At 39.4% G+C, this 13,363-nt stretch overlaps 1 protein-coding gene across 1 annotated transcript in view; it reads left to right on the forward strand.

Annotated features, from left to right (window-relative positions):
• gcn1 (GCN1 activator of EIF2AK4) overlaps window positions 1–13,363 on the forward strand; it is a 39,816-nt gene that overhangs the window by 11,614 nt on the left and 14,839 nt on the right. Inside the window, exons 17-28 of the mRNA XM_079251331.1 lie at window positions 439–598; window positions 701–890; window positions 971–1,095; window positions 7,955–8,133; window positions 8,208–8,301; window positions 8,394–8,507; window positions 8,581–8,779; window positions 8,864–9,016; window positions 10,149–10,330; window positions 10,412–10,492; window positions 11,485–11,628; window positions 11,727–11,851. Of these exons, the coding sequence (XP_079107457.1) occupies window positions 439–598; window positions 701–890; window positions 971–1,095; window positions 7,955–8,133; window positions 8,208–8,301; window positions 8,394–8,507; window positions 8,581–8,779; window positions 8,864–9,016; window positions 10,149–10,330; window positions 10,412–10,492; window positions 11,485–11,628; window positions 11,727–11,851 (1,746 nt within the window). The remainder of the gene's footprint in view (window positions 1–438; window positions 599–700; window positions 891–970; window positions 1,096–7,954; window positions 8,134–8,207; window positions 8,302–8,393; window positions 8,508–8,580; window positions 8,780–8,863; window positions 9,017–10,148; window positions 10,331–10,411; window positions 10,493–11,484; window positions 11,629–11,726; window positions 11,852–13,363) is intronic.

The raw sequence follows: 13,363 nt of genomic DNA on the forward strand, positions 1-13,363 counted from the left end.
AATTATTATTTATTATTTTTTCAATTTGAATTAAAAAAAAGGTTATTGTAATTATTATTCCAGCGCAGCATCAGTTTTTATGTGGGAGAAGTTACAATTTAATTTAATTTAATTTTGTTTTATTTTATTTTATTTTATTATTTATTTATTATTTTATTTAAATTTTTTTTTTGGTTGGTTTTTTTCTTTTTTTTTCTTTTTTTTTTTTTTTAGTGGTGATAAATCAATGAATTCAAACTTTTGTCTATCCCTGAGGAAATAGTCTTTTTTTAAAAAAAATACAAAAATAAATATTATTAATAAAAATAATTAACTAAAAGAAAAGGCATTATTTCAGGCTCGTAACGTTCCTGGGAGCTGCTTCATGAATCTCCTAGAAGGTGAAATTCTCCATTTTCCTGTCTGGCTCATTTTTCTGCCTCCGTTTCTGCTCGGTAGGATGTATCACTACGCCGTCGTCGCTGTTCTGCTGTCTCGAAGCTGGCGTGTGAGGAAGCGGGCACAGCAGACCGTGAAGAAGCTGCTCTCCTCTCTGGGCGGATCCAGTCTGGCCCACGGCCTTCTGGGAGAACTCAGAGTGGTCATCAACAAACATAAAGTACAGCGCCTCGTAGCTCACCATGTTTGGCACATATCAAGCCACTGTTGTTGTTGTTTGTTTTACACTAAACAAAGAGTCTGTCTGCTGTCAAACCTTCAGGTTTTGCCGCAGGAGGTCCTGGTGTCGGAGTCAGGAGAGCTGACTGAGCTCGGTCGCAGCTACGTCCCGCCTTGCGTGCTGCTGGACGCGCTGTGTGCTGTGTGTTCATCGGCCAGCCAGTGGGGCGACCCTGTAGAGGCAGAGAACCTGGCCATGGAAATCCTCATCGTCACTCATCACCCATCCATCGGTACGAGAACACCCCCCCCCCCCCCCAGCTTTTAGCTGACTGGAATACTGTTGGGTTTACTGGGATCTGAATGTTTTCAGTGAAAGCTCGCAGCGGGTTGTGGCCCGTTCTGCTGGCGTCCATGAAGATGAAAGCAGAAGACTTCATCGAAAAGAATCTTGACGCCGTCCTGCCACATCTGCTGGAGGTCAACGTTGACAGCCAGGTAGGACGATCTTTCACCTTTTCTTCCTTCTGGTTTTACAGGATTAAAACCAGTCCAGTCAGCCTTCAACCAGATCAGATAAATGGTCAAACGGCGCCATTGTGGCGTCTGGGGTTTCCCTGCAGGCATAGATGTATAACGAAGTAGAACTACTTCACTACGATACTTAAGTAGTAAAATGTGGTATTTATACTTTATTGGAGTATTACTTTTTCTCTCCTACTTCCACTTTTACTCCACTACATATTTTGGATCATTATACTTTTACTCCGATACATTTTTATTGTTCTGCATCGTTATTCGTTACAACAGCAAAAAAAACCACAATGGTAATTTGTTTAAATCCATTATACTTGTCAGAGTGTGATGTGTGTCGCCATAGACAATCTCTGTATACAAGTGCGTAAGTTTCAGTTTCATGCCAGTTAAAAAAAAATAAAAGGAGTGGGACCTCTTTCCTCTTTCAAAAGGATCTCTGGCAGCTTTGCTGAGCTGGAGTGAAGGAGAGTCACGCAGCAAGTTAGCAGCAACATAATGTGTCTCTTGTGCTTTATAAGTAAGCAACATAACCGTATAAAAGTGTGTGTGTATGTGTGTGTGTGAGTCTTCGGAAGAGGGACCCCGGATCCAAAGAGACACATCTGCTGCAGAGGAATCAACAATACTATTTACTTTAGTTTTCACAGAAGAACCAGCTTAGAAGTGGCCGACTTGCCTTTAGTTGTCATAAGTTATGGATGAAGAGAGACGTCTTTTCATAAAAATAAAACATTTAAAGGATACTTACTGGTTTAAGAAGGAAAAAAGCTATGGAGGGGAATGATCACACTGTTCATGTACTACTGCTCCAACAGATTTCTGAATGTCAGGCTGAAAGTTTGAAATCATAAACAACATGATATACAAAGTTTAATGTTGTCTTAAATAACTACACAACACTATGAACTACTGTTACTTTCAGTACTTGAGAAAAAATTTAAGCACGATGGTAATTTGTTTAAATCCATTATACTTGTCAGAGTGTGATGTGTGTCGCCATAGACAATCTCTGTATACAAGTGCGTAAGTTTCAGTTTCATGCCAGTTAAAAAAAATAAAAGGAGTGGGACCTCTTTCCTCTTTCAAAAGGATCTCTGGCAGCTTTGCTGAGCTGGAGTGAAGGAGAGTCACGCAGCAAGTTAGCAGCAACATAATGTGTCTCTTGTGCTTTATAAGTAAGCAACATAACCGTATAAAAGTGTGTGTGTATGTGTGTGTGTGAGTCTTCGGAAGAGGGACCCCGGATCCAAAGAGACACATCTGCTGCAGAGGAATCAACAATACTATTTACTTTAGTTTTCACAGAAGAACCAGCTTAGAAGTGGCCGACTTGCCTTTAGTTGTCATAAGTTATGGATGAAGAGAGACGTCTTTTCATAAAAATAAAACATTTAAAGGATACTTACTGGTTTAAGAAGGAAAAAAGCTATGGAGGGGAATGATCACACTGTTCATGTACTACTGCTCCAACAGATTTCTGAATGTCAGGCTGAAAGTTTGAAATCATAAACAACATGATATACAAAGTTTAATGTTGTCTTAAATAACTACACAACACTATGAACTACTGTTACTTTCAGTACTTGAGAAAAAATTTAAGCACGATGGTAATTTGTTTAAATCCATTATACCTGTTAGAGTGCGATGTGTGTCGCCATAGACAATCTCTGTATGCAAGTGCAGTTTCAGTTTGCTGGACATTAGAAATAACACTGAAAAGTAAATACATAAACTAAAAGTTCATTAACCCTTTCATGCATGAATTAATAATAAAACAATGCAACACTTTTCACATTTTTGTAAAAAAAAAAACCCCACTGGAGTGGTTTATTTACAAATATGAATTTGCAAGAAAAGAGCTTGTAAATAGGTCCCCACTACAGCGTCACGATGCATTAAAGTGTTAAAAACAAAAAGTTCTACATTTAGACTTAATTAGCTTATTACCAGTCTAATTTAACAGAGTATCACTATTACACTTTTCCTCTGTGAAATATGTTTTTCCCAGCATCAGGCCTGGTCCATAACACTTAGTAATATTATCTTTTCTTTAATCTAGAAATAATCCTCAAAAACTGAAAATACTGACCAGTCGTACACTTAGTCTGCAGCATCTGACCTTCACTGTCTGGTGTAGTAAATGACTGATAGTAGTACTACTGTAGTAAATGACTGTTAAGTAGTACTACTGTAGTAAATGACTGATAGTAGTACTACTGTAGTAAATGACTGTTAAGTAGTACTACTGTAGTAAATGACTGATAGTAGTACTACTGTAGTAAATGACTGTTAAGTAGTACCACTGTAGTAAATGACTGTTAAGTAGTACTACTGTAGTAAATGACTGATAGTAGTACTACTGTAGTAAATGACTGTTAAGTAGTACTATTGTGGTAAATGACTGTTAAGTAGTACTACTGTAGTAAATGACTGTTAAGTAGTACTACTGTAGTAAATGACTGTTAAGTAGTAATACTGTAGTAAATGACTGTTAAGTAGTACTACTGTAGTAAATGACTGTTAAGTAGTAATACTGTAGTAAATGACTGTTAGTAGTACTACTGTAGTAAATGACTGTTAAGTAGTACTACTGTAGTAAATGACTGTTAAGTAGTACTACTGTAGTAAATGACTGTTAAGTAGTACTACTGTAGTAAATGACTGTTAAGTAGTACTACTGTAGTGTTGACTGTTAAGTAGTACTACTGTAGTAAATGACTGTTAAGTAGTACTACTGTGGTAAATGACTGTTAAGTAGTACTACTGTGGTAAATGACTGTTAAGTAGTACTACTGTAGTAAATGACTGTTAGTAGTACTACTGTAGTAAATGACTGTTAAGTAGTACTACTGTAGTAAATGACTGTTAGTAGTACTACTGTAGTAAATGACTGTTAAGTAGTACTACTGTAGTAAATGACTGTTAAGTAGTACTACTGTAGTAAATGACTGTTAAGTAGTAATACTGTAGTAAATGACTGTTAAGTAGTACTACTGTAGTAAATGACTGTTAGTAGTACTACTGTAGTAAATGACTGTTAAGTAGTACTACTGTAGTAAATGACTGTTAAGTAGTACTACTGTAGTAAATGACTGTTAGTAGTACTACTGTAGTAAATGACTGTTAAGTAGTACTACTGTAGTAAATGACTGTTAAGTAGTACTACTGTAGTAAATGACTGTTAAGTAGTACTACTGTAGTAAATGACTGTTAAGTAGTACTACTGTAGTAAATGACTGTTAAGTAGTACTACTGTGGTAAATGACTGTTAAGTAGTACTACTGTAGTAAATGACTGTTAAGTATTACTACTGTAGTAAATGACTGTTAAGTAGTAATACTGTAGTAAATGACTGTTAAGTAGTACTACTGTAGTAAATGACTGTTAAGTAGTAATACTGTAGTAAATGACTGTTAGTAGTACTACTGTAGTAAATGACTGTTAAGTAGTACTACTGTAGTAAATTTCTGTTAGTAGTACTACTGTAGTAAATGACTGTTAAGTAGTACTACTGTAGTAAATGACTGTTAAGTAGTACTACTGTAGTAAATGACTGTTAAGTAGTACTACTGTGGTAAATGACTGTTAAGTAGTACTACTGTGGTAAATGACTGTTAAGTAGTACTACTGTAGTAAATGACTGTTAGTAGTACTACTGTAGTAAATGACTGTTAAGTAGTACTACTGTAGTAAATGACTGTTAAGTAGTACTACTGTAGTAAATGACTGTTAAGTAGTACTACTGTAGTAAATGACTGTTAAGTAGTAATACTGTAGTAAATGACTGTTAAGTAGTACTACTGTAGTAAATGACTGTTAGTAGTACTACTGTAGTAAATGACTGTTAAGTAGTACTACTGTGGTAAATGACTGTTAAGTAGTACTACTGTGGTAAATGACTGTTAGTAGTACTACTGTAGTAAATGACTGTTAAGTAGTAATACTGTAGTAAATGACTGTTAAGTAGTACTACTGTAGTAAATGACTGTTAAGTAGTACTACTGTAGTAAATGACTGTTAAGTAGTACTACTGTGGTAAATGACTGTTAAGTAGTACTACTGTGGTAAATGACTGTTAAGTAGTACTACTGTAGTAAATGACTGTTAAGTATTACTACTGTAGTAAATGACTGTTAAGTAGTAATACTGTAGTAAATGACTGTTAAGTAGTACTACTGTAGTAAATGACTGTTAAGTAGTAATACTGTAGTAAATGACTGTTAGTAGTACTACTGTAGTAAATGACTGTTAAGTAGTACTACTGTAGTAAATTTCTGTTAGTAGTACTACTGTAGTAAATGACTGTTAAGTAGTACTACTGTAGTAAATGACTGTTAAGTAGTACTACTGTAGTAAATGACTGTTAAGTAGTACTACTGTAGTAAATGACTGTTAAGTAGTACTACTGTGGTAAATGACTGTTAAGTAGTACTACTGTAGTAAATGACTGTTAGTAGTACTACTGTAGTAAATGACTGTTAAGTAGTACTACTGTAGTAAATGACTGTTAAGTAGTACTACTGTAGTAAATGACTGTTAAGTAGTACTACTGTAGTAAATGACTGTTAAGTAGTACTACTGTAGTAAATGACTGTTAAGTAGTAATACTGTAGTAAATGACTGTTAAGTAGTACTACTGTAGTAAATGACTGTTAAGTAGTACTACTGTAGTAAATGACTGTTAAGTAGTACTACTGTAGTAAATGACTGTTAAGTAGTAATACTGTAGTAAATGACTGTTAAGTAGTAATACTGTAGTAAATGACTGTTAAGTAGTACTACTGTAGTAAATGACTGTTAAGTAGTACTACTGTAGTAAATGACTGTTAAGTAGTACTACTGTAGTAAATGACTGTTAAGTAGTACTACTGTAGTAAATGACTGTTAAGTAGTACTACTGTAGTAAATGACTGTTAAGTAGTACTACTGTAGTAAATGACTGTTAAGTAGTACTACTGTAGTAAATGACTGTTAAGTAGTACTACTGTAGTAAATGACTGTTAAGTAGTACTACTGTAGTAAATGACTGTTAAGTAGTACTACTGTAGTAAATGACTGTTAAGTAGTACTACTGTAGTAAATGACTGTTAAGTAGTACTACTGTAGTAAATGACTGTTAAGTAGTACTACTGTAGTAAATGACTGTTAGTAGTACTACTGTAGTAAATGACTGTTAAGTAGTACTACTGTAGTAAATGACTGTTAAGTATTACTACTGTAGTAAATGACTGTTAAGTAGTAATACTGTAGTAAATGACTGTTAAGTAGTACTACTGTAGTAAATGACTGTTAAGTAGTACTACTGTAGTAAATGACTGTTAAGTAGTACTACTGTAGTAAATGACTGTTAAGTAGTACTACTGTAGTAAATGACTGTTAAGTAGTACTACTGTAGTAAATGACTGTTAAGTAGTACTACTGTAGTAAATGACTGTTAAGTAGTACTACTGTAGTAAATGACTGTTAAGTAGTACTACTGTAGTAAATGACTGTTAAGTAGTACTACTGTAGTAAATGACTGTTAGTAGTACTACTGTAGTAAATGACTGTTAAGTAGTACTACTGTAGTAAATGACTGTTAAGTATTACTACTGTAGTAAATGACTGTTAAGTAGTAATACTGTAGTAAATGACTGTTAAGTAGTACTACTGTAGTAAATGACTGTTAAGTAGTACTACTGTCATCACTCAGCTCTGCTCCAGTTTGTAACATTACAGCTGCTAAAGTTTTCTTTTCTCCGCCTTTCTTCTCATACATACCACGTCCACTTCAACATAAACATAGAAGCGAGTGAACAACGTGACGTGCGGCGTGACGTTGTGGGCTACAGCAAGCGTTAACAATTAACAATACATTTCTTTTGAGGTGACTTTCTTTTATTTTTTTTATTAAAGGGGTGCTATTCTGGTATTTGGAGTTTTCTGAGCTTTCTACAGTATTACAGTGTTGAATCCTCATCAGGCATGTGAACGGCACCGTTTTTTATCACCTAAATGCATGTTTGAGTTTGAGTTCCAGCACTCTCTCCTTTCGGTTTCCATGGCGACGAAAAATGCGTCGTTTTAGAGAGTTTTTTTTCTACTTGGAAATCCTTGTGACGTCCCGGGGGATAAGGTTCGGTGATTGGTTACCTTCTACTGGTTAACAAGGACATGTACAAATACATCAGGCGGGTGGAAAACGTGGGATAAAGTTATTTCCAACGATGGCTGGTGAGTTTACCAAAGAGAGACATCCTGCTGCATTCGTTGCTGTGGGTTGCTGTTTTCCACTTGGTTTTCAGGCTCTGATTCAGGTTCCAACATGTAGGGCTGTATGCTATGTGTTGACATTGTGTTTTTTTTTATTTTTTTTATTTTTTATAGAGTTCATATTAGCCTAATCCTTCTGTTTATGAGATGTTACAATGACGGTGAAAGCAGGTGCGGTGCGCGCTCCCGATGTAGTGCAGTGGCGGGAGGCGGGGCTTAATGCGGAAGAGTCTCAATCCACTCGTTTTTCCCACAGGCTGATCTGACAGCCTGCGGAGAGGGTCTGTCTGAAGTAAATGAAGCAATTTGTGACAATAACTCCATCAATCCCAGCCCTTCTGGTCTCAGAAATAAAAATAAATTAGCCTGAAATGCACATAATAGTTCCACTTTGAGAACAACAAATATAAGTTGTAATATGTGGTGAAGTCGTAGGAGGATATACTGATTGCTGAGGAAAGCCGGTCAAAGTCCCGGTACGTAAAGGGATAGAATTTAAAAGTGCCGGTACTGCGTACCGCTGCATACCGGCCCACTTAAAGCACTGCTTTATCATGTCTGTCTGCAGGCCGTGAAAAACGCAGTCGGGGCTCTCTCTGGACTCTCGCCCGACAAGCTGTTGCCACGGGTGATGAGTCATGTCATCAAAGGGCTCTCCCAGCCCGCCCTGCTTCAGGTCACCAGGGAAGAGTTCGCCATCATGCAGACACCTGACGGCGAGCTGTACGACGACAGCATCATCCAGAGGTAAACACGCAGCAGCTGCAGCCTGGTTGCTCTTCATCGCCTCTGTCTGACGTTGGTTTGTTTCCTCGCCGCAGCGCCCAGAAGGAGAACACCAAGAAAGTGAACATGAAGAGAGAGAACAAGGCGTACTCGTACAAGGAGCAGATCATTGAGCTGGAACTGCAGGAGGTAGACCCGACCCGTCGCCGTCTCTGCTTTTTAATCCAGATAAAAGTCGGTAAAAATATTTAGAAGGTTTCGTCTCTTGTTTCGTCTCGCAGGAGCTGAAGAAGAAAAAGGGCATCAAAGATGAGGTGCAGCTGACCAGCAAGCAGAAGGAAATGATCCAGATCCAGCTGGAAAAGGAGTCCGCCGTTCGCAGAAAGCTCCAGGGGGTATGCGGCCAGATCACAAAGATGGAAGCCGAGTTTTCTCCTGCCCTGTTTTCAAGCCCGTTTCTCTGCTCAGATGGACGTGGAGCTGCAGAGCGTGGTGGGTCTGCTCCAGGCAACTCTGAAGGAAAAACCAGCGCAGATCAGCAGAGAGCTCCCCGGTGTGCTCCAGGTCCTGATCCCCCTGCTTCACTCCCCTCTGGCGGCTCCTCGCATCCAGCAGGTCTTCCTGGACATGGGGGTGTGCCTCATGCCCAAACCCCTGCATCAGCTGGGTACCGGACCAGCTTCAGCACGCCTTTAACCCCGACGTCACAACTCCGCTCTCTGTCCGCTGATGTGTTGCTTTCTTCTTCCAGCGCTGCTTGTGGGTCATGTGACCTTACGGTTGCTGAAGCCTGAGTGTGACCTAGACCGGGCCTGGGGAGAGGAGGACCTGAACACAGCAGCCCACCGTACTGTGCTGCTGCTGCACAACCACACTGTCCCACAGAGAGACGGCAAAGCTGGAGGTAAACGTCTGGTGGTGTGACTGGAACACAGCTTGGTTCTCAGCCAATCAGAACTTCAGGAAGACTTGGAAAATGATTGGTTGAGAGATCCAGCCGCAGAGTAAACCGATGCTGCACGTATGAGTAGCTGGAAGCGGGATCCACCGTACGCGGGACATTTGTGAAGCCTGGAAGAGTCTGAAATGCATCTAGACCAGTTCTGATCCATAAGGGCCGCTGTCCTGCAGGTTTTAGACGTTTCCATGTTGCCAAACATCAGATTTGTTTTTCAGCACTAAGTAAAGAATCTGACTGCATGTATTTCTCTGTGATCAGTCAGTTTAAGACTTTGAAAGCGGTCCAGTAACCACTGAGCACCTGCTGTCGTCTCTTATGTGTCCAGGGGGCTTCTGGATGGGGGTCCAGCCCACCAGTAGGAGGTCTTCTGTAGAGGGATCCTCTGGAAGCCGTTTAGGTCCCTGCTTTGTAGCTGGTTTTCTTCTGGGATGCTTATTTCTTTTTATATGCATTTAGTCTAATTTAATTTCAGTTTATTTGTGTTTAGTCCCATTTTATTTTAATTTATTTGTGTTTAGTCCCATTTTATTTTAATTTATTTGTGTTTAGTCCCATTTTATTTTAATTTATTTGTGTTTAGTCCCATTTAATTTTAATTTATTTGTGTGTAGTCCCATTTTATTTTAATTTATTTGTGTTTAGTTCCATTTTATTTTAATTTATTTGTGTTTAGTCTCATTTTATTTTAATTTATTTGTGTTTAGTCCCATTTTATTTTAATTTATTTGTGTTTAGTTCCATTTTATTTTAATTTATTTGTGTTTAGTCTCATTTAATTTTAATTTATTTGTGTTTAGTCTCATTTAATTTCCGTTTATCTGTGTTTAGCTGCATTTTATATCCGTATATTTGTGTTTAGTTCCATTTTATTTAAGTTTATTTGTATTTAATCTAATTTTATTTCATTTATTTCCGTTTAGTCTCATTTTATTTCCGTTTATTTGCGTTTAGTCTCATTTTATTTACCAGAACAGAGAGAGCAGGAGGGTCCACGTCCGTTTATTCACGCAGTGACGATAAGAAATGTGACTTCCTGTTGAGAAAACTGACTTTTCTTGTTTCTGTTTTCTGTTAGACGTGGCTCCGCTGTCTGCTCCTGCTTTCTCCTTCTGCTTCCCTCTCCTCAACGCCACGCTCAGGGAGTCATCCGGCAGCTCAGAGGAGACGGAGAACATGATGATCAGAGCGCTGCAGGTGGTCAACGAACACGCCCAGCTGCGGGCCAACACAGACAACGATGACCTGACGATAGACGAGGTAGGTTCACACGTTTCTGAAGCATTTTCAGCGTGTTTTTATTATTAAACTTTAAGCTTAAGTTTGGTTCTGTTGTCTTAGAACGGGCCAGAATTACTTCCACGTGTCAACATGCTGCTGCTGCTCACCAGAGTTATCTCTACAGCCACGCCGAGACTCCAGGTAAGCTACAGGCGATGGTTGTTTCAGTTCAGAAGCGTTTCGTTTCATATCAGAAGAAATCAGCAAGTACAGATGTGTTTTCAGGGCTGCATGTGATTTATTCAGCAGCATATCTGGCTGTAAAGTGGACTTCACTATGGCACATGTCCACATGCTTCTGTATGAGAATATCTACGTTTAAGCAGCTCCACTTCGACCGTTACGGCAACTTTACTGCTGACTGAACTGCTGTGTGACACGGATGCAACAGAGTGCCACTACGGGACCGTTTGAGCAGATTCAACGACTTTCACAACAACACCGTGTGCTGTGGGCAGGTTTCCCAACAATACTGCACCACTAACATCCCAGTTAAATGTAAAGAAGTGTGAACTGGTTTGAAGATAACTAGTGAAGATGTAAGGATTATAGGTGTTTTTGGTTTAACAAATGATTGTGTGTGTTTAAGATTATCAGGATTATTTTGTGTTGATTATTTCTGAAACAGTATAAAGGTATGAAGATCACTTCAACACTTCTTCTCCGTCTTTAGATTTAATTTATTTCCATCTTTTGATGCCAACATAAGAAAATAATAAAGAAACAGAATAAAGTAAGAAGTCTCATCCCAACTAAGTCCTCTTTGCTCTGTAAACAGTAAATAAATCCCACTTATTTACTGTGACTTCTCTGAGAGAAAGCAGATAGAAAAGGTTTCTTCCTGGAAACGATATGTTTGAACCCAAAGCCAGAAAAACACGTGGCGAGCTCTGACTTCCAGCTGCAGAGTAGCTGCTTTTTGACTCAGATGAAACTGAAACAGTGGAAATAAAGAAACAGAAACATACTTATGGAATGAAATGTGCTTTCTTCTCTCTTGGATTTTCAAAGTATTTTCATTTTCCTCTCATTTGGTGATGATGAAATCCCCGTGATGTAACATGACCTTGATAAAAAATAGCGAATGACATCACGTCGACGGGCTGCTCTGCCGTGGGATCCTTGTGTTTCAGGTGTTGGCATCTCAGTGCCTGACAACGCTGTGCGCTAGCGCTGGAGGCGGAGACGGCTGCACCGTTGCCGAGCAGCCAGAGATAGACGTCCTCCTCAGCGCCCTGCTTTCTCCCTGCTTCTCTGTCCGAGACGCTGCCCTCAGGGTAAGATTTGTAAACATCATAGGTGTGTCGAAACCTTTACTTCTACTGGGTGAACTTGACCTGATCTCTGAATACGGATACATATTGTTTTTGCTCAGGGATTGTTGGAAATGGAGTTTGCCCTGCCTACAGACAGCACAGAGACCAGTGGGATGAGTTTGCTGCGCAGGCTCTGGGTTGCCAGGTTTGATGTTGAGGCAGAAGGACGCGCTTTGGCTGAAAAGTATGAAATATGCTCATTCTTCTTCTTTTCTGTTTCCTCGTTCTCTATTTGCCTAATACCTTTCCATTGTTTGGATAACTGAAGTTTTGACATTGCTTCTGCTAATATCCGTCATAATGAAGTCCGGGCACCAAGGATGGTGCCTGGCTGATTTACCGGTCGTGTTTCTTATTTTTCTGACAAGTAAAACACATTTTATTCCTGAAATTCTCAAACATTCACACAGTAATGTGGGAAATGTCAAAGTTTTATAGATTTCTGCATGTTTGGAAGAAACTGGTGCAACAGCACCCTTTATTGTGTCAGCTGTGTGACTACACCTCAGGAATATGAAATCTGATGCCTGTTCTACATACAAGCATAGCTGCAGAGCAGGGGTGCTCAAGTCCAGTCCTCTGGATCTACTATCCTGCAGCGTTTAGATGCAACACACCTGAATCAAATGAACTGCTTGTCACCAGGCCTCAGAGGATCTGAATGACATGCAGAAGAGGGAATCCAGCGATTTGCTTCAGGTGTGTTGGAGAAAAGCTGCATCTAAAAGTTGCAGGATTGTTGATCTTGAGGACTGGACTTGGGCAAACCTGCTGTAGAGTATCCTGTTTTGGCCGGGAAACTCCCATAATTTTTCCCTGTTTCCCGACGTCGTCCCGTATTTTTATTTTCCCGTATTTTCATATAGGGAGAAAATACACTGAAACAAGGAGAGAAACCTCCTGCCTTTGTGAAGAATAAACAGGCAGCAGCAACCATAACCTCCTTTCCCATACGGAAAGACCTGGTTTAGTTTTATGCAAGTATACAGCAGAAATACACTGCAACAGTATGAGGCAGAGGACCCATCTCTATGTATTTACCCACAATGCAATGCTACGTCAAATGCAGGAGGTGACTTTTTTTTTTTTTTTTTGTAGTCCGCTTCCTGTATTTGATCTGCTTGAAACAGGCTGAGACCTGCGTTTGTAGGCGGACCGAGTCCGCTTCTTTGGTCCAAATCAGAATTCATTTGGCGCTTTAACATTTCCCCAAACGAAGCGACTTTTCCAGCAAACGGAGTCTGATTCGGATCAAAAAGGCTGATGTGAACCCTGTCCTTAGAGACCCATCTGGGTTCAGAGAGGACTTTTCTTTTATGTTACATTTTAAGACTTAGATTTCACCATGTGACACTCAAACATTTCTGGCCCTTTTGTGATTCCAACTCATCAAAAGCTTTGGTTTTCATTGGTTTGAGCGGTCGCCATGGCGACACAGAATTTTTGGCTTTACCATGAAAAACTGATGTGACTCCCACATACAGGTCAAACTTCCTGATCCTGAACACGTGTATATGGAGATATTTTGTCAGAGCCTTGGCCCCGCCTCCTCGGTAAAAGGACGTCTAAATTAACGTTCCGAACTAATCCTGCGCGTCCATGTCAGCCTGGGTCAGAACCGTAGACTGGATGTAAAGCAAGATGGACGGAGCCTCCATGACGTCACCCATAGGTTTCTGAAGAGCTGAATTGAAGT

Source organism: Telmatherina bonti, assembly GCF_933228915.1.
Source record: "Telmatherina bonti genome assembly, chromosome: 13".
NCBI lineage: Eukaryota > Metazoa > Chordata > Actinopteri > Atheriniformes > Telmatherinidae > Telmatherina > Telmatherina bonti.